The sequence below is a fragment of the Somniosus microcephalus genome, chromosome 4, assembly GCF_052327205.1.
Source record: "Somniosus microcephalus isolate GS21.2 chromosome 4, FLI_Smic_1.0, whole genome shotgun sequence".
NCBI lineage: Eukaryota > Metazoa > Chordata > Chondrichthyes > Squaliformes > Somniosidae > Somniosus > Somniosus microcephalus.
In genome coordinates, this window is record NC_140990.1 from 254,112,732 (window position 1) to 254,133,801 (window position 21,070).

Consider the following 21,070-nt stretch of genomic DNA (forward strand, 5'->3'; position numbering starts at 1 on the left):
CTCAAATTTCTGTCCACGGATGTTGCCTGACCTGCTGAGTTTTTCCAGCATTTTCTGTTGTTATTTCGGATTTCCAACATCCGCAGTATTTTGCTATTGTACAATGAAAGAATAGTCAGGATGGTGTGGGACTTGACTAAACTTAGCTTGGCGGAGGTGCTACAATTCACCTCAGTACACTTGATTACAGAGAGAATAATCAGGCAGTGTTCCCATATTTGATCACTAAAAAGCAACTTCTGTTAGAAATGCATGTATGTGGATGTCAGATGGGGACAGGCTTGGCTGCAAGACCACCCCCTCCCCATGGTGAATAACCTGCGTACACTCACTTGGACAAGGAAGTGAAGAACATAATACCATTAGAATTAGGAGCAGGAGTAGGCCATACGGCCCCTCGAGCCTGCTCCGCCATTCAATAATATCATGGCTGATCTTCAACCTCAACTCCACTTTCCTGCCCAATCCCCATATCCCTTGATTCCCCTAGAGTCCAAAACTCTATCTATCTCTGCCTTGAATATACTCAACAATTCAGCATCCACAACCCTTTGGGGTAGAGAATTCCAAAGATTCACAACCTTCTGAGTGAAGAAATTCCTCCTCATCTCAGTTCTAAATGGCCGACCCCTTATCCTGAGGCTATGCCCCCTAGTTCTAGACTCTCCAGCCTGGGGAAACAACTTCTCAGCCTCTAACCTATCAATCCCCTTCAGAATCTTATATGTTTCAATGAGATCACTGCTCATTCTTCTAAACTCCAGAGAGTATAGGCCCAATCTACTCAATGGAGGGTGGATGATACCCATGAAACCATATCCCAGCAAGGAGACAACAGCTTGGGCAGAGGGGAGATAAGTGATGAGATTTTTCTTAAATGAAGACTGGTGTTCAAAGAGTTAAATAAAAATGCCTGCCATTGCCCAGGCTCTAACAACATAGAAGATACTGATTGACATAACAGTAAGAGAAACATAATCTGGTGAAAAAGATAAATATTGGGTTTTAAATTAAATCTCTTTTATGAGCAATCTCAATATCACCATTGTGCTTTATATATAGACACTGGAACATACAGTAATAAAACAAAAAAGAAGCTTCCTGTCAGTGCAAGTCACAGCTGATTTTGTTTAGAGCTATTTTTGAATGCCTGGCTTGAGCTACACTACTCTCCCCCACTCTCCCAGAAATAATCATTTACGTCTGCTCGCTAAACTTGTAATGAACTGTTTTTCAGTATACTAGAAAATCACTTACCTCAACCTTTTGTAAAGTATCACTGGTAAGTGCAACACCCAGTGTACTTATGACTGAATGCCATTAAACAAGTCAGTTTGATCAGCAAAGGCTTCAGTTCATATGGTGCGCTTTTGATGTAAACTGTGCCACATCAATGATCCTTTTTATTCTTGATGAAGAAGTCAGCAAAGCCAGAAATTCTGCATATATAATAGTAACTTATTGATCATTGTGGCATTGGGCGTTCTTATGTTGCATATACGTTATATTTTTATATTTCTTGGACCTTTGAATCTTTTACATTTCTGTTTACTTTTTGCAGCCATGTCAGTTACAATGGAACTCATAATAGAGACATTGATGGGCAGAATGAGCAAGATAAAAAGGTAAAATTAAAATAGTCCTAATGTAATTGTGCATGCGCACACACACAGAGACACACACACACACTTCAAAAACCTAAATGCGTAGGTTTGAGATGTATTCAGAGCAGCTTTGCTGAACTATCTTAACATGAAACCAATACAGCAATGTTTGAAGTCTTTGAGACAAAAGGCTGCTTGCATAGAACTGGTTCTGTGGAGAGACAGGGTGGTACAGTGAATAAGAGAATCAAAAGGCTGGAAATTTGCTGCTGTGAATAAACGCTAGCATTTCCCTGAGGTGATTTGTCTTGCACTTCACATTCTACAGATGTTAAAGCCCTTTTCTCTGTAAAGACCTGAGGTTCTTTGGTAGCACTTTGATATCCTGCTTGAATTCAATATGTGAAATGGAAGAGTCACTCTGTGACTTGGAGCCCCGCATAGTCTTTGATGTATGATCCAGTTTTTGCTGCTTACCACTTGATGTTGAAAGGATGAAATGAAAATGTACAGATTTGCCAGTAACTCTGCTAAGCATATGTAAGATTAAAAGGTAAAACCCTTTGGAGTATGTAGTTAGAAATGTTAAACAGATTAATACTTTCCTATTGTTCTTTTATTTAAAAAATATAGATTAAATCTAGAGGAAGTCGGTGTGTTACTACTGAAGCACTGAGTTTTGAATTCATATGTTGGGGTAAAAATAGTGCGTTTCAGTCTACTGCTGCATTTTATACAAGTTATTCTACTCAGAAAATATAACCAGAATTAATTGCAAAAAATAATTCACTTAAGTATTGTCAGTAATATTCTTTTCACCAGATTAGCAATAGAGACATCTATACAATAGGGGTGTACTTGTTTTTTTAAATTCTAAGGCTAATTTCTAATCAAACCAGACAAATTTATTGTAAGACTATAATCAACCACCTTTAACAACCTTGTTTTATCTTGTTTGCATGTACCCAATACATGACATAATTTCTAAACTTTTGGTGCAAGTATGTGATGTCCAGGATCATTCCACCCGTCACATCTGTTTACACATTGAGATTGAAAACATTTTGTTACTTAAAGAAAGTTTGATAAAGTCATTTAGACTTAATTATTTAAAATATATTTATTTTGGAGTACTGACTTTGATTATTGTGCATTTCTATTACCAAAGCGTCTATTATTATTTTTTGTCTACCTATGGTATTATTTTAAAATGAGACCAAGAACAATATAATCTGAGTATCCTCATTGATGTTTAACATGACTGCTGGTAAATTTAAATTGTGTAAACTTTTGTTGTTGTAAAGGCATCCGATGATGTAACAAATCAGCTACTACCATGTGAGACACAGCCTCAATCTCATCCAATTATGAAAGGTAAGGAAACATTTGGAGTGAAGAGTTACAGATCACAATTTTCCCTTTGCACAACACATATGTAAATTAATATACTGGATCATGGGTAATTGTGAATTTGCACAAAGCTGTTATTTTCCTCCGTCCATAACCTATCTGTTTTTTACATGTAAGCAACAACAATATAAAAACTGCTTTATTTGCATTCACTGTTCAGATGGTGATGCAACCAGCAAGAAAGGGGAAATGCTCTGGCACACACTGGGTGTAGCGACCTTCGTTTAGGCAAATCTGGATTGAATCCTAAATCCAACTAATAGCTTGAGTAGATAAGGTTGAGACAAATATGCAGTTATGCTTGCAAGATGGGAAATTTGGACTCGTATACCTTATTTATTAGATATAATTTATGACATGTTTTGATGGTCTTCAGTTAACTTGTGTGAAAAATTATGAAAAACATGCCTACATGTTAAACAAGGCAATGTCAAAATTCAGCTTTGCATTACTGTACCTTGTTTAATAGGTGTAATTTTTTTTAGAAAGGATTAATCTGCAGTAAACCCAATTTCAAAGCCTGAAAATATAGGGAAGATTTTAACCTTCCACGCCCAGCAGGCAGGCAATTAACATTGCCTGTGGGACTCGCCCACCTATGCCCCTCACTGGTCCCGCAGGCTATGATTTTAACCTACTCTAATGAGCAGGCGAGAAGGATTCCCATTGGAAACCACCGTGGTCCTTTTTAAAAAATGCAAATCAGCCTCCAATTATTTCATTGTGGCCCGACTGCTATTTTAACCATGGGCCTAACCGAGGAAGTGGTTGTGGCTTCCCCACCAGGTTCACCTAGCGGGAAGATGGACCAAGGCCAGAAGTGGCGTAAAAATGTCTTGTTACCTTACTCTTTTACTTTCATTGTGGGGCCATGAAGAATGAAAATGCTCCTTCAGGCTACACAAGGCCCACCCTGCCCTGAGCTCATCCCCGCCCGATTGACTCACCTGAATGCTGGGGACCGTTCCTTCGGGCGATGGTTTGTCCTCAGCCCTCACCTGCCTGATTCCCAACCCGAGTTAAAATCAGGGCTTATATTTGTAAAACGAAAGCAAAATACTGTGGATTCGGAAAATCTGAAATGAAAACAGAAAATGCTGGAAACTCTCAGCAGGTCAGGCTGTGTGGAGAGAAAAAACAGATTCACATTTCAAGTTGATATTTTGTGTAAGAGTATTTTATTGTTTACTTGAGACTGGTTTTTAAACTGCTGAAGCTGTCGAATTAGTGTTAGTGGAAATGTAGCTTAGCAGTAATTGATCTATAAATGTTATTTTGAGTTCCTGGTCAATTTAACAGGTATGTACACAAAAAATTTAACTGAATACATTGAAACGAATTAATTTGTAGGTTAATTCAGTCTTGCCTTTCAATAACATGCCATCTACTTAAGAGTTCAATACTGTCTCATTTATTTTCCAGTGCAGACCTGCATAACTTATTAAGATTCCTTTCTGTAGTTGTTAGGCTTTGGAACTACTGCGCTTTTCTCAAGTGCATATAAACCACTACGCAATGAACCAAACTTTTACAATCTCCTAAATATATTCAAAATAGATCATTTGCAATATTTTTCTATACTATACCTTATAAGTAAATCTAATTGAATTAATTGGGCTAGAATGTTAAATTTAACTATAAATTATTAACGACAAGTATGTTATTAATCTTTTGTGCTGGTTTTAATTAAACATACGGGCATAGATTTTCCAATGAAAGTGTATCTCTGATGAGGTGGGATTCTGCCCTGACCCCAGCCCAATGGTCAAGGGAGACTTCCACCATCTGTTGTGGACTTACTGCTGAAGATCTCTGAGGCATGTTGCATGCTGAAATAAAATGTGTCAGTAAATAAAGTGGAAATGATGGGGATAATTTTAACCCCCAAAAACGGGTGGGTTTGGGTTGGGTGGGAAGTTAAAATATTAAAAATTTCAAATGCGCCTTCTGGTTTTAACGGTGGCTGGATGCGACCAACCCACACTCGTGTGACGGGTTGGTCAGTAAAACCTTTTCAGGAGGCTGAGCGCCTCCATTTTAACATGATTTCTACTTTAACTCCTGTCGGCTGAGTTTCCCTGGCCTTGGGAAAACCGGCAGGTAAAAGAAGGCGAGAAGGACTGGATCCATAAGGTAAGTGCCTTTACAGCACTGCTTGTGGGCCAGGAGGAGCAGAAGTGCAGGGTTTGTGAAAAGGAGCCTTACCTTTTATAGCTTGGTTGTCTAATGACAACACAGGAATTGCTAGACGAAAAAAGACCAAGGTCCATTTAGTGCGCCTTCACAAATTAATTTCGAAGTTATTCCCAGCGCAGGCCATGTCCTCTGGTTCTACTATTGTAGACAAGGAGAAACAGCTTGTCATGGTCTACATAATAGAGTGCCTTTAGAATCCTGAAAACAACAATCATATTACCTCTCAACCTTCTCTTTTCCAGTGAGAACATGGCAAGTTACGTAATCAGTCCTGATAATCCAACCCCTCCATCTCCTCAATCATTCTGGTTGCCCTGTTTTGTATCCTCCCAATAGCTGCGTTTTTGTACTGCAGTGACCAGAAATGTACACAGTATTTTTATGTTTGGTAGCACCAATAATGTATAAAGCGGCAGGATTATCTCACTATTTTGGCTCAGCATTGACCTTTTAATGCATCCCAACATCTGATTTGCTTTACTCACTGCCACCAAGCATTTCTGCGAGTTTCAGTTTATTGTCAATCAGGACCCCAGATCTCTTTTATTTTCCATATACACATTATTTTCTTTCACTTTCAATGATACTCTCGTCCTAGATTTTTTGTCCCCAACTGAAGCACTTTGCATTTCTCTACACTGAATTTCATCTGCCATCCGTCTGCCCAATTCCCAAGTATATTCAAATCCTCCTGCAGCTTATCCTCTTCAGCTTTGGAGTCTACCACCTTTATTAGCTTTGTATCAACTGAAAATTTAACCATGTACTTGTGACTCCTAGCTCCAGATCATTTATAAAGATACTAAACAAAAGAGATCCCATAACAGACCCCTGTGGATCCCCAGTAGTAACATTGGCCCAGGCTGATGACAATGCCTGTACCACTACCCCTGGGTTCTATCGGTCAACCAATTATGTATCGCAAAATATTTCCACAGATTCCCGCTTCCTTTCATACCAGCCTTTCCAGAGGAACTGTACCAAAGCAGTTATCATGGGTGACTTTAATCTACATATAGATTGGGCTAACCAAATTAGTAACAATACTGTGGAGGAGGAACTCCTGGACCAATATGTCGAGGAACCAACTAGAGATCAGGCCATCTTAGACTGGGTATTATGTAATGAGAAAGGATTAATTAGCAATCTTGTTGTGCGAGGCCCCTTGGGTCAGAGCGATCATAATATGATAGAATTCTTCATTAGATGGAGAGTGAAATAGTTGACTCAGAGACTAGGGTCCTGAATTTAAATAAAGGAGACTACGATGGTATGAGGTGCGAGTTGGGTAGGATTGATTGGGGAATGTCACTCAAAGGGTTGACGGTGGATGGGCAATGGCAAACATTCAAAGATCGCATGGATGAACTACAGAATTTGTTCATCCCAGTTTGGCATAAAAATAAAACAAAAAAGGTGACTCAACCGTGGCTAACAAGGGAAATTAGGGATAGCATAAGATCCAAGGAGAGGACATATAAATTGGTCAGAAAAAGCAGTAAACCTGAGGATTGGGGGCAGTTTAGGATTCAGCAAAGGAGGACAAAGGGATTAATTAAGAGGGGGGAAATAGAGTATGAGAGTAAGCTTTCAGGGAACATAAAAACTGACTGTAAAAGCTTTTATAGATATGTGAAGAGAAAAAGATTGGTGAAGTCAAGCGTAGGTTCCTTGCAGTCAGATCAGGGGAATTTATAATGGGGAACAAAGAAATGGCAGACCAATTAAATACATATTTTGGTTCTGTCTTCACAAAGGAGGACACAAATAACCTCCCAGAGATGCCGGGGAACATAGGGTCTAATGAGAGGGAGGAACTGAAAGAAAGCAGTATTTGTAGGGAAATGGTGTTAGGGAAATTGATGGGATTGAGGGCCGATAAATCCCCAGGGCCTGATAATCTACATCCTAGGGTACTTAAGGAAGTGGCCCTAGAAATAGTAGATGCATTGCTGGTCATCTTCCAAAATTCGATAGACTCTGGAACAGTACCCATAGATTGGTGGGTAGCTAATGTTACCCCACTGTTCAAAAAGGGTGGTAGAGAGAAAACGGGGAATTATAGACCGGTAAGCTTGACATCGGTAGTGGGGAAAATGCTAGAGTCCATTATAAAGGATGTAATAGCAGAGCACTTGGAAAAAAGTGACCGGATCGGACAAAGTCAACATGGATTTACAAAAGGTAAATCGTGCTTGACTAATCTTCTGGAATTTTTTGAGGATGTAATTGGTAATATAGATAAGGGAGAACCAGTGGATGTGGTGTATTTGGATTTTCAAAAGGCTTTTGATAAAGGTCCCGCATAAGAGATTAGCGTGTAAAATTAGGCACATGGGATTGGGGGCAAGGTACTGACTTGGATAGAGAACTGGTTGGCAGACAGAAAGCAAAGATTTGGAATAAACGGGTCTTTTTCTGAGTGGCAGGCAGTGACTAGTGGGGTACCGCAGGGATCGGTCCTTGGACCCCAGCTATTCACAATATATATTAATGATCTGGACGAGGGAACTAGATGTAACATCTCCAAGTTTGCAGACAACACAAAGCTGGCTGGGCGTGTGTGCTGTGAGGAGGATGCCGAGAAACTCCAGTATGATTTGGACAGGTTGCGTGATTGGGCAAAAGCATGGCAGATGCAGTATAATGTGGATAAATGCGAGGTTATCCACTTTGGTGGCAAAAACAGGAAGGCAGAGTATTATCTGAATGGCAATAGATTGGGAGAAGGGAAAGTGCAACGAGACCTGGGCGCCCTTGTGCACCAGTCGCTGAAAGTAAGCATGCAGGTGCAGCAGGCGGTTAAGAAGGCAAATGGCATGTTGGACTTCGTAGCGAGAGGGTTTGAGTACAGGAACAAGGATGTCTTGCTGCAGTTGTACAGGGCCTTGGTGAGACCACATCTGGAGTATTGTGTGCAGTTTTGGTCGCCTTATCTGAGGAAGGATGTTATTGCCATGGAAGGAGTTCAGCGAAGATTCACCAGGCTGATACCTGGGATGGCAGGAATGACGTATGAGGAGAGATTGGGTCGATTGGGCTTATACTCGCTGGAGTTTAGAAGAACGAGAGGGGATCTCATCGAAACTTATAAAATTCTAACAGGACTAGACAGACTAGATGCTGGAAGGATGTTCCCGATGGTCGGGGAGTCCAGAACCAGGGGTCACAGTCTAAGGATAAGGGGTAAGCCATTTAGGACAGAGATGAGGAGGAATTTCTTCACCCAGGGAGTGGTGAACCTGTGGAATTCTCTACCAAAGAAGGCAGTAGAGGCCAATTCATTAAATATATTCAAGAAGGAGTTGGATATATTTCTTAAGGCTAAAGGGATCAAGGGATATGGAGAGAAGGCAGGAACAGGGTACTGAATTTGGATGATCAGCCATGATCTCATTGAATGGCAGAGCAGGCTCAAGGGGCTGAATGGCCTACTCCTGCTCCTATCTTCTATGTTTCTATGTTTCTCTTACTGAAATCCAAGTACATCACATCCACAGTCTATCGTGCTTCTTTGTCACACTCTCAAAGAAAACCAGTAAATGAGAGTGGCAAGACCTCCCCTCCATGAACACATATTGGCTATCTTTTATCATTTTATTTCTATCCAGGTGCTTCATGATCTTATCTTTAATGAGGGTTTCCATAACTTTACCCGCAATGGACGTCAAACTCACTAGTCTGTAGTTTCCTGGGTCACTTTTGCTACTTTTTAAAAATAATAGGAGTAACATCTGCCTTTCTCCAGTCCCCAGGCACCTCTCCAGTATTCAGTGATTTTTGGATGATTGGTGCCACAGTTCCTGCAATTGCCTCCCTTATTTCCTTAAGAATCCTCAGATGCATCTTATCCGGCTCCTGAGATTTATTTACCTTAAGGTTGCGCAGCTGTTCAGCAACCATGCTGGTAGTGATGTGAATAGTGTCACAACTTACCTCTGCAAAATCTTCTAGTTCTTTTTCGAGATCAAGTAAGTCTTTTTGTTGGTAAAAACTTATTTCGTACTTTTGCAGCCTGTATAGCATCAGTTATATTCCCTCATAATCAATTCAAAACTTTTCTTTCACATGCTGATACCTATTTTACACTATACTTCTGTTGTTTTACTTTAATAACATTATGCATGATAGCATAATTAATCACAAAGAACTATTCTATAACTAGAATTCATTGATGTGTTAGAAATATTGGCCCTGAAATTAGGATCGATGTGCACTCACCCTGCGCGCCGACATCTGAAGCCCGGGCCTGCTTGCACTTCCTGTCACTGGCCCGGTTCCGATGTCGGCGCGATGTGCTTACCTGATCCAGCGGCGTAGTTAGTGCGATGTGCCGGCTGGGATCAGGTGAGCACTGTGCAGCCAATCAGGGGAGGGGAAACTCATTCATGAGTTTGACAGTAAGAGCTGTCAAACTCAAGAAAAGTATGGGCTGCCAAAATACTACTTTAACTTTAAATAAAATTTAAAAAAACATCCCACTGATTATAATAACTATAAATAAGTTTTTAAAAATGTTTTAAACAATTAATCAATTTTTTGAAAAAAATAAATTTTTAAAAAATAGGGTCTAAAACTAAACTTACCATCCTGTAAATTCTTTAAAAATAACAAACCTGTGGAAAAAAAAATTCTACATTGTACTAAAAGCCCACTTACCTGAAAAACGAAATACTTATGTCTTGTTTTTCCACGCGTAAAGACCGAAGGCCTTTACACGCGCGCAACTCTGGAAAAAAAAAGGAATTTTACTGCGCACGCGCTGCCTGTGCAGTCGCGCGCGTTCTGCCTCTGAACCCCTTCGTTCAGAGGACAGGAAATGCCGGTTTTCCCCGCATGCGCTGTGCATGCTGAAAGCCGGCATTTCTTCCGGCCAGACGCGTGAATACCCCGACCGTACTCACGCGTTTGGAACGGAATTACTGGGCCATAATGAAGCATAGAAATATAACACAAAACATGCATAAAACATAAAGTGATATATATAAATAGTGAATGTAAATGTTTGATATTACCGAACACTAAAAATATCTTTCAACCATGCTCACCACAGAGTTGTCTTATGAAGGCTGTAATGAAATTGGGCACTGGCACAGTCAAGTAAAAGGCATGGTCCCTGAAACAACACAGTCCTTCTGGGATTCCGTCCCTTGTAACCAGCATTCAGAATTCCAGTCGAGAGGAAGCGGGTGAATCTACCATCCGTTCCTCCCCTGGCATTAGTGGAGTGTGTCTGGGGGAGTTCCCAGGCTACCCTAGGAATTCTGCTCATTATGGCCCAGAAATTCGGGTCTCCACGGGTGAGTACGCACGGGGTACTCACCCGTAGGCCCAATGGAAGTGCCGGTTTCCTGCATGCATTGCGCATGCGCAGGAAACCAGCTCTTCTGTTCCCCTGAACAAAGGGGTTCAGAGGTCGAACGCGTGCGCGGGGGAGGCTGCGCATGCGCATTGAACTTCTTTTTTTTTACAGTTTTTCCTGGGAGGGTAAGTCTGCAGAAGTTAGATATAAAAAGCAGGCGTAAGGCCTGCTTTTTACAAGGTAAGTGGTGAATTAATTAAAATTAAAACATTTTTTCCACAGGTTTATTATTTTTAAATACTTTAAAGCAAGGTAAGTTTATTTTTAGCCCCGTTAGAAAATAAAATTATTTTTTTCAAAAATTTAAATTATTGTTTAAAATAGTTATTTCATGTAATTTATAGTTTATTTTAAAAATGTAATGTTTTAAAAAAATTTATTTGAAGATTTAGTGCTATTTTTGGCGCCGTAGTATTTATAAGTTTTGACAGCTCTTCCTGTCAATCTTATGAATGGAGCCTCTCCATGGCCCACATGATCCCAGGGGACGCATCAAACTAACTGCGCTCCTGGGATACACAAGCACTGCGCGCCGGCAGCTGGACCAGGCCCCGGATCGGAATTCCATGCAGGCCCACAGCTCAACGGCTGGCGCGCAAGGTAAGTGCAGGTCGGGGGCTTGCACCCGCGGGAAGCCCCCGACCTGAATTTCTGGGCCTATGTCTTTGTAAGACCTGATGGTGCCCGAGTTCTATTGAGGGCCTTACAAGGGCCACAAGACTGCACCAGGAAATGTAAAAGGCCTACTTGGTTCTTTAGGAGTAGAAGAGAAGATCAGAAGGATATCTCCTCAGTCTTTCCTGGGCCTGAATTCCACTGTTGGAGCAGCAAGACGCTACTTAAATTTTCTCCTAGTGCAGGCACCTCTGAAGTACCCTTACCAGGTAGGCCACCTGTCCCAGGAGCGACCATCCCCTGCTACAGGTCCAGTGGAATGGAGCTCCTGAAATTTTGGGGACATGATTCTTATGGGTCCCTCTGGAGGCAGCACTGCCTCCAAAAGTAATGCAAACACATAGGCCTGAATTTTTCAGGGTGTCAGCGGGTGGGATCGGGGGCAGGTCGGGTGGAAAAGTGGGTTTTTTTTGACAGCGGGTCAGGAACCTGTTGTCATCCCACCGCAATGCACCTTTCCCAATGTCGGGTCTGTCAGCGCTGAGCAGACCTGACCGGCAGCGTTGAGTGACCCAATTAAACTAATTATAATGTGCTTACCAGACCCTTACCTTCATTTTTAACTTTAACTTCATGGCCACGGGAACCACGTTATTCGGTGATCACGCCTGTCAACCTGAGGTGGGAATTCCGTGGCTATTGCTCCAGCTGATTCCTTGACAGCGTCAAATGGGCTGTAAAAGCTCTCACCTGACAGAGATCACTTTCCTCAGCCACAAGCTGTTTCTCACTGCATTTCCGCGACAGATTCAGCATGCTGCAAGTCTTTCCACAAGTCTCCATCCAGTCTCGCCTCATTACCTCTCTCACCATTGACAGAATGCTTCTGTTATCTCTATTTCACCTGCCATCTATTCCATCAACATGGGTGCCGTTTATACTGTCTCACCTTGGTCCTCAGAATGGGACCATGATGAGCCCCAACACCAGCAGCACCAACAAAAACACCAACCTTCCCCGCAATCACCTGATGTTGCACAGAACACAGGGCATCAGCACCTGACCACATTGCTGCCCGGGAGGCCAGGGATGGCCTCATCATGGACAGATTTAGTTAACTTTACGCTGTACACCCTGGCTGCCACATGATGCGCCAGGTTGGCATCACCCCACGCCAACACAATAAAGCATCTCTACAATGCCCAAGCCATTCCTTTCACACTCGGCACCACTGCGGGCGGTACCGTTATGTCTCACCATTCACTGCAACTCACTAAGCCACTTCCAAAGGTGCACACAAATCTGTCCAAGAATGAAAAGTGTTGAAAATAAAGATTTCAATGTTTGACAGCACATTAATAGAAACTTTACATAAACATTGGATAAAACACCTAAGTGTTTACCCTTGTGTGTTGTCAGTTGGTATGATTGCACTAGGATGAGGGTGAGTGTGAGGGGTGGCTAGTGAGATGGGGAAGTGATAATGTAGATAGAGAGAGAGGGATGGGTGGAGGTGCAAGGTAAGTTGGTGTGAGTAAAGATGTGCAGGAGTAGGGTAGGGAAGGCAGAGTGATGGGGATGTGATGAGAGGCACAGCAGGATGAGGTTGTGTGTGGCTTGGCAGTAACGTTTCGTGATCTACTGAGGTCATTGAAAGGTTTGCGGCACTGCACCCAGGTCCTCCTGACCACATCCCTGCTTGTGCCCTCCTGTGCAATGTGCAACCGGCTGTTTTGGTCTTCTGCCCATTGGAAGGGAAGAGGACCTCCCTGCGTGCTCTGACTCCCTCCATAAGCATATGGAGGGAGTCATGGGAGAACCTGGGTGCAGCCCTGCCCCTCTGTGCAGTCATTGTCAGTGTTTGCAGCACTTCAATGCTGTCGAACACTGACAGCACAAACGTCAAAAGAATGTTGGTCAGGGTCCCTTGAAGGAAACCGGCAGATGACGCGCCATGAATGACGTCACCAGACCTGCTTCCTCAAATTGGGCTGGAAAACGCGCTGGGCGGGCTTAACAAGCCCTATCAACGTAAATTCATTTTAGACAGCGGGATCGAGCCAGCAGCGGAGCCGTGACATGCCACTGACATCGCCCACACTGGACCCTCCGAGGTGAGCAAAACCCCATCCATAATCTTGGCATCGAATACGGCCATGTTTTCATTATCAATCCACCCAAGTAGGCCAATGTTTGCGGTTGCTGGCTTGTATGAGTCTTCCCAGCCATTGGAGCAATTTCAGCAAACACATCCAAAATCACAAACCAAGGCTTTAAAACAGTTGCATGTACACAGGTTTGATTCTTTAAATGCCTTGGTCTGTGTTTGTCAGCTTTTACTAATATGGGCATCGATTTGCCTATTTCCGATCTTGTACCTCTCCAGTATGCAGTATAATCTACTTCCTCATAATATTTTTCTTCACGTCACCTCAGGTACTTTTGCCAATTACCTTATCTGTGTCCTCTGGTTACTGACCATCCTGCCACTGGAAACAGTTTCTCCTTATTTACTGTATCAAAACCCTTCAAGATTTTGAACACATCTATCAAATTTCCCCTTAACCTTCTCTGCTGTAAGGAGAACAACCCCAATTTATCTAGTCCCTCCACATATCAAGTCTCTCATCCCTGATACAATTCTGGTAAATCTCTTCTGCACCCCCTCCAAGGCCTTGACTTCTTTCCTAAAGTGTGGAGCCCAGAATTGAACACAATACTCCAGCTAAGGCCAAACCAGTGTTTTATAAAGGTTTAGCATAAGTTGCTTGCTTTTGTACTCTATGAGGAGAATTTGGGGGGGGATCAGCGGGTGTGTTTGGTGGCGGGTCGGCTGGGAATTTTTTTTTTGAAAGCAGTAGGGAATCCGCTGTCAACCCGCCTCCACACTAGTCTCCCAGATGTTGGGTCTGTCATCGGTGAACAGACCCGACACCAAGCGGCGGGGGAGGCAATTTAGATTATTAAAAGCTTGTTAACAGACATTTAAAAACTATTTTAAGCTCACCTTTAGATTTTTAGAGTTCGCCCATGGCTTCCCCGCTGCTCAGGGACCACGTCAGGTAAGGAATTCGGGAGTTGTGTCAGCATGGGATGATTTCTTAACTTGACAGCTGCAAATGGTCTATAAAAGCCCCCATTTCATAGCTTTTCACTTTCCAAGGTTAGAAGCTGTTGCTTACTGCATTTAGAAGACATTGAGCTTTATGCAGCTTGCAAGTGTTTGGAGCAAACTCTCTATCCAGTGTCACCTCATTGGAACAACCTTTCTCACCCTTGACAGATCGCTTCTGTCATCTCAACCTCACCTGCCATCTATTCCATCAACATCGGTGCCCTTGAAAATATCTCACCTTGGTCCTTAGAATCCCACCACGATCTGCCCCAACACCAGCAGCACCAGGCACACCAACAGCACCAACAACAACACCAACCTTCTCCGCAATCAACTGATTCTGCACAGGACACAGGGCATCAGCACCCGACAACATTGTTGCCCGGGAGGTCAGGGATGGCCTCATCATGGACAGATTTAGTTAACTTTACGCTGTACACCCTGGATGCCACATGATGCGCCAGGTTGGCACCACCCCACACCAACACCATAAAGCATCCCTACAATGCCCGAGCCATTCCTTGCACACTCATCACCATTGCGGGAGGTACCGTTATGTCTCATCATTCACTGCAACTCACTAAGCCACTTCCAAAGGTGGCACACAAATCTGTCCAAGAACGCAAAGTGTTGAAAATAAAGATTTCAATGTTTGACAACACATTAACAGAAACTTCACGTGAACATTGGCTAAAACACCCAAGTGCCTAACCTTGTGTGTTGTTACTTGGTATGATTGGACTAGGATGAGGATGAGTCTGAGGGGTGGCTACTGAAATGGGAATGTGATAATGTAGATAGAGAGGGATGGGTGGAGGTGCAAGGTAAGTTGGTGTGAGTAAGGATGTGCAGGAGTAGGGTAGGGAAGGCAAAGTGATGGGGATGTGATGAGTGGCACAGCAGGATTAGGTTGAGTGTGGCTTGGCAGTAATGTTTCGTGATCTACTGAGATCATTGAAAGGTTTGTGTCACTGCAGCCTAGTCCTCCTAACGACATCCCTGCTTGGGTCCTCCTGTGCATTGTGCAACCAGGCTGCGTTGATCTCCTGGGGAGATCTCTTCCGCCCATGGGAAGGGAAGTGGACCTCCTTGTGTGCTGTGACTCCCTCCATAAACATATGGCAGGAGTCATGGGAAAGCCTGGGTGCAGGCATGCACCTTTGTGCAGTGCTTGCCTGTGTTTGCAGCACCTCAATACTGTAGAACACTGACAGCACAACTGTCAAAAGCAATTTGTGCATGGTCGCTTTAAGGAAACTGGCTGATGACGCGTCATCAAATGACGTCATCAGACCCGCTTCCTTCAATTGGCTGGGAAACATGCTGGGCGGGCTTAACAAGCCCAGTCAACGTAAGATCACTGTACAGAGCGGGCGGGAGCCAGCGGCGAGGTCGCACCCTACCACCGACCCCGGCTGCACCGGACCCACCGAGGTAGGGGAAATCATAGCCATTGTCTCTATTTATAAAGTCAAGGATCCCATATGCCTTTTTAACAGCTTTCTCAACTTGTCCTGCCACCTTCAAAGACTTGTGTACATACAATCCCAGGCCTCCCTGTTCCTGCACCCCCTTCAATATTGTACCATTCGTTTATATTGCCTCTCCTCATTCATCCTACCAAAATTAATCACTTCACCCACTGCGTTAAACTTTATCTGCCATGTGTCTGCCCATTCACCATTCTATGTCTTTCTGAAGTCTGTTACTAACCTCCTCACTGTTACTACACTTCCGATTTTCATGTCATCTGCAAACTTTGAAATTATGCCCTGTATACCCAAATCCAGGTCATTAATATGTATCAAAAAGAGCAGTGGTCCCAACACCAGCCCCTGGGGGACACCACTGCACACTTCCCTCCAGTCTGAAAAACAATCGTTCACCACAACTCTCTGCTTTCTGTCCCTTAGCCAATTTTGTATCCACATTGTCCCTGCCTCTTTAATCCCATGGGCTTCAGTTTTGCGAACAAGTCTATTATGTGGTACTTTATCAAAGAGTTTTTGAAAGTCCATGTGCACAACATGAACCGCACTACCCTCATCCACTCTCTCCATTACTTCATCAAAGAACTCAATCAAGTTAGTCAAACATGATTTGCCTTTAACAAATTCATGCTGGCTTTCATATATTAACCCATATTTTTCCAAATGGCTATTAACTTTGTCGCAAATTAATGTCTCTACAGTGATGTTGGGCTGATTGGCCTATAATTGCCTGGTTTATCGCTCTCCCCTTTTTTGAACAGGGGTATAACATGTGCAATCCTCCAGTCCTCTGGCACTACCCCCATATCTAAGGAGGATTGGAAAATTGTGGCCAGAGCTTCTGCAATTTCCACCCTTACTTCCCTCAGCAACCTAAGATGCATCCTATCCGGACTGGGTGACTTTTCTACTTTGAGCGCTCACAACCTTTTAATTACCTCCTCTTTATTTTTATCCTATCCAATTGCTCTACTACGTCCTCCTTTACTGTGACATTGGCAGAATCCTCTCTTACCTTGCACCTCCACCCATCCCTCGCTCTCCAGCTACAGAATCCCCTCCACAAGAAGATCTCCTTTTTGGTCCTTAATCAGCCCCACCCTTCCTTTGACAACCCTTTTACGATTTATATGTTTATAAATGACTTTTGTGTTCCCTGTTATGTTGCCTGTTAATCTATTCACATATATTCTCTTTTCCCCTCCTATTTCCTTTTTAAGTTGTTCCCTGTACTATTTGTATTCAGCTTGGTTCTCTACTGAATTATGAAACCGAAATTTATCATAAGCTTCCTTTTTCTGTTAAATTTTAAGCTCTCATCCAGGCAGCTCTAGCTTTGGATACCCTTCCTTTCACCTCGTGGGAACGTGTCTCGTTTGTACCCACACACTCTCCTCTTTGAAGGCCTCCCATTGCTCATTTACTGTTTTACCTGCCAATCTTTGATTCTGACCACCTGGGCCAGATCTCTTTTCAACTCATTGAACTTAGCCCGCCTCCAGTTGAATATTTTCACATTTCATTTTACCTTGTCTTTTTCCATAGCTAATCTAAACCTAATGATATTGTGATCACTGTTTCCCAAATGTTCTCCCACTGAAACATGCTCCACTTGCCCCACTTCATTCCCCAGAACTAGATCCAGCACTGCTTCCTTCCTTCCTCGTTGGGCTGGAAACACACTGATCAAGAAAGTTCTCTTGTACACATTTCAGGAATTCCTCCCCCTCTTTGTCCTATATACTGTTATTTTCCCAGTCTATATTATGATAATTGAAATCCCCCATTATCACCACTCTAAAGTTCTTGCATCTTTCTGCAATTTGCCTGCAAATTTGCTCCTCTATCTCCTTCCCACTATTTGGTGGCCTATAGTATACACCCAGCAGCGTAATGGCTCCTCTATTGTTCCTTAATTTTAACCAAATAGATTCTGTCTTTGAACCCTCAAGTACATCATCCATTTCTAATGCTGTATCAGTGACTTTGATCAATACTGCCACAATTTCTGTTTTTTTCCTTCTCTACCTTTCCTGAATATATTGTAGCAAGGAATATTAAGTGCACATTCCTCCCCTTGTTTGAGCCAGGTCTCCATTATTGCCACTTTATCATAATTCCAGGTGGATACTTGTGCCTGCAGCTCACCAATTTACCACACTTCGGGCATTTATACACATGCACTCTAAACCCATCTTAGTCCCTAATTCCTCCTATTTGTGAACTATGTACACCTTATATCCCCTCTCTCATGCTTCATCCTGCTGCTTCTCTCCTTGCCAAATTAGTTTAAACCATTTAGAATATGCACAATTTTGAGCTCATCCTCAGCTTCAAGCCATTTGCATCTTTCTTACCTCAACTCTGACTGCCCTCTTATTATTATGGTATTGAAATAATTTTTTACTGTCATGTTCTGCAGCTCGGCATTTTTCTGGATTTTGATTTGGTCCCACCTATCACTCATTTAATGTGTTTCTGCATGTTCCTATATTCCAGTGAACCCACACCCCTTGTGGAGGTTGTTTTTTTTCTTTTTGTCTCTTTTGATTTGTTTGTTAATCTATTTAGGATCACACTTGTGTAGTCTCAGGTTGTTGATTTTAGATATGTACCAGAGCAAGAGCGGGACCAGCAGGAGCGGCGGCCCGAGAGCAGGACCAGCGAGAGTGGTGGGGATAAAAGGAGCGGCAGCCCGAGACCAGAGCGAGACCAGCATGAGCAGCAGGGATAAAAGGAGCAGCGACCCAAGGCCCGAGACCAGAGTGCGAGCGGAACCTGCAGGAGCAGCGGCCCGAGAGCAGGACCAGCGAGAGCGGCGGGGATAAAAGGAGCGGCAGCCCGAGAGCAGGACCAGCGAGAGCGGAGGGGATAAAAGGAGCGGCGGCCCAAGACCAGAGCGAGAGCAGGACCAGCGAGAGCGGAGGGGATAAAAGGAGCGGCGGCCCAAGACCAGAGCAAGAGCAGGACCAGCGAGAGTGGCGGGGATAAATGGAGCGGCGGCCCAAGACCAGAGCGAGAGCAGGACCAGCGAGAGTGGCGGGGATAAAAGGAGCGGTGGCCCAAGACCAGAGCGAGAGCAGGACCAGCGAGAGCGGAGAGATTAATGGAGCAGCGGCTCAAGACCAGAGCAAGAGCAGGACCAGCGAGAGTGGTGGGGATAAATGGAGCGGCGGCCCAAGACCAGAGCGAGAGCAGGACCAGCGAGAGTGGTGGGGATAAATGGAGCGGCGGCCCAAGACCAGAGCGAGAGCAGGACCAGCGAGAGTGGTGGGGATAAATGGAGCGGTGGCCCAAGACCAGAGCAAGAGCAGGACCAGCGAGAGTGGTGGGGATAAATGGAGCGGCGGCCCAAGACCAGAGCGAGAGCAGGACCAGCGAGAGCGGAGGGGATAAAAGGAGCGGTGGCCTGAGAGCAGGACCAGCGAGAGCGGAGGGGATAAAAGGAGCGGCGGCCCAAGACCAGCGAGAGCGGCGGGGATAAATGGAGCGGTGGCCCGAGACCAGAGCAAGAGCAGGACCAGCGAGAGCGGCGGGGATAAAAGGAGCGAAGGAGAGAGAGCAAAGAAAATCAAGGAGTGACATCACAGGACAGCAGGTAGGTGATTGGTTGGTGAGCATTAACTTTATTTTCTCTCTAACCTAGGACAGTGGTTTAAACTAGGACCAGGAAACTATCACGTACTGAATTAAATTTATAGTGCGCGGAGCCACTGAATGACTCTGGGCAACTGTACATAATTCCCTTTAACGATGTTCTAACACCAGCCTAAGCCTGTACCATTGTGTTAGACATTACTTCGTTTTGTATATAGTGTTTGTATGCACGGGGTGTGGCCCCATTAAGAGCGCGGGAAAACGCGGGCAAACGCGATGACGTCATGTCGCAAACCACGTGACTGCCCAGGCAGTCCTCGTGGAAGCTCCATCTTGTTAAGACCTGTTTCGTGGTTCTCCTGTATCGATCTCATCAAACTGTTTGAACTCGTTTAGTTTTACATTAAAGACCTGTTTGATTTGATCTCCTGAGTCGACCTCAGTTATTAGTTAGGAATTTGTCAATTCCTACATTGGTGACCCCGTCTTTTGTGAACGTTTTTCGCAAAAAGGACACAGCATGGAGGCCAACGCCGTTTCGCTGAAGCTACCGCAGTTCTGGGAGCAGCAAGCGACCTCGTGATTCATTCAGGTCGCGGCCCAATTCACCCTGAGAGACATCGTTGCGGATCAGACCAAATATCTCTATGTGGTCTCCGCCCTCGACGGCTCTACCGCCTCGCGGATCGTCAGCCTCCTCGAAAACCCTCTGGCGGAGCGCAAGTATGAAACCCTCAAGGCGCGGTTGCTGCAAGTTTTCGGGCTCACTAAGGCGGAGCGCGCCCGTCGACTGCTCGCTATGCCTGGGCTCGGGGACTCCAAGCCTTCGGAGTTAATGAGCCAAATGCTCACACTCCCTGGCTCCAAACCGGAATGCTTCCTATTCCGGGAAATATTCCTCAGCCAGCTACCGGAGCAGGTGCAAGCCGCCCTGGCCAGATCCGAAGTTGAGGACTGCGCAGCACTTGCGGACAAAATTTTCGTGGTTACTCAGCATTACTGCACCGCCACGAGGCGCCCATGCCCCACAGACGCCGCCCCAGCTCGTCAGCCTGCTGGGCTGCGTTTCTACCACGCGCAGTTCAGCGCGAAAGCGAGACGTTGCCGCCCTCCCTGCAGCTTCCCCCCAAAAAAAACAACTGCGACCACCGAGGAACGGGTCTAACGGGCGCCCCGCGGCCGCGATGGCAATCGGCAATGCGGGCAAGTTGCTGTTTATCACCGATACTCTCTCCGGTCGTCGTTTACTGTGCAACACCGGAGCGCTGTGCAGCATATTACCCGTGTCCGCCCTCAATGTGCAGACCGGGATTCACGGCCTTGCCCTTGAAGCGGCCAATGGCGGAGCAATTCGGACCTTCGGCAGACGGCGGATGCAGTTGTGTTTCGGGGGCCAACGCTTTTACTGGGACTTTGTTACGGCCAAGGTTTCGCAACCCATTCTCGGCGCGGATTTCCTGTTCGCCAACAGCCTCTTGATCGACGTGCAGAACCGGCGGTTGGTCAATGCGGCAACTTTTCATTCTATCCCTTGTTACCGCAGTAACACTACGTCGCGCACCGTCGCCTGTGCTTTTCCGGCTCCGGATGAGTTCGCTCGCCTGCTAGGCGAATTCCCCGACCTGACCAGACCCACGCTCCTCCACAGCCACGAAACACGGTGTGGAACACCACATCACCA

At 44.6% G+C, this 21,070-nt stretch overlaps 1 protein-coding gene across 8 annotated transcripts in view; it reads left to right on the forward strand.

The window, feature by feature from the left end:
- The window catches only part of myo3b (myosin IIIB), an 884,551-nt gene that overhangs the window by 686,945 nt on the left and 176,536 nt on the right, over positions 1-21,070 (forward strand). For all 8 annotated transcript variants that reach the window (XM_085986241.1, XM_085986242.1, XM_085986237.1 and 5 more), the window contains 2 exons: positions 1,562-1,625; positions 2,909-2,978. In XM_085986241.1, coding sequence (XP_085842367.1) covers positions 1,562-1,625; positions 2,909-2,978 — 134 coding nt within the window. The remainder of the gene's footprint in view (positions 1-1,561; positions 1,626-2,908; positions 2,979-21,070) is intronic.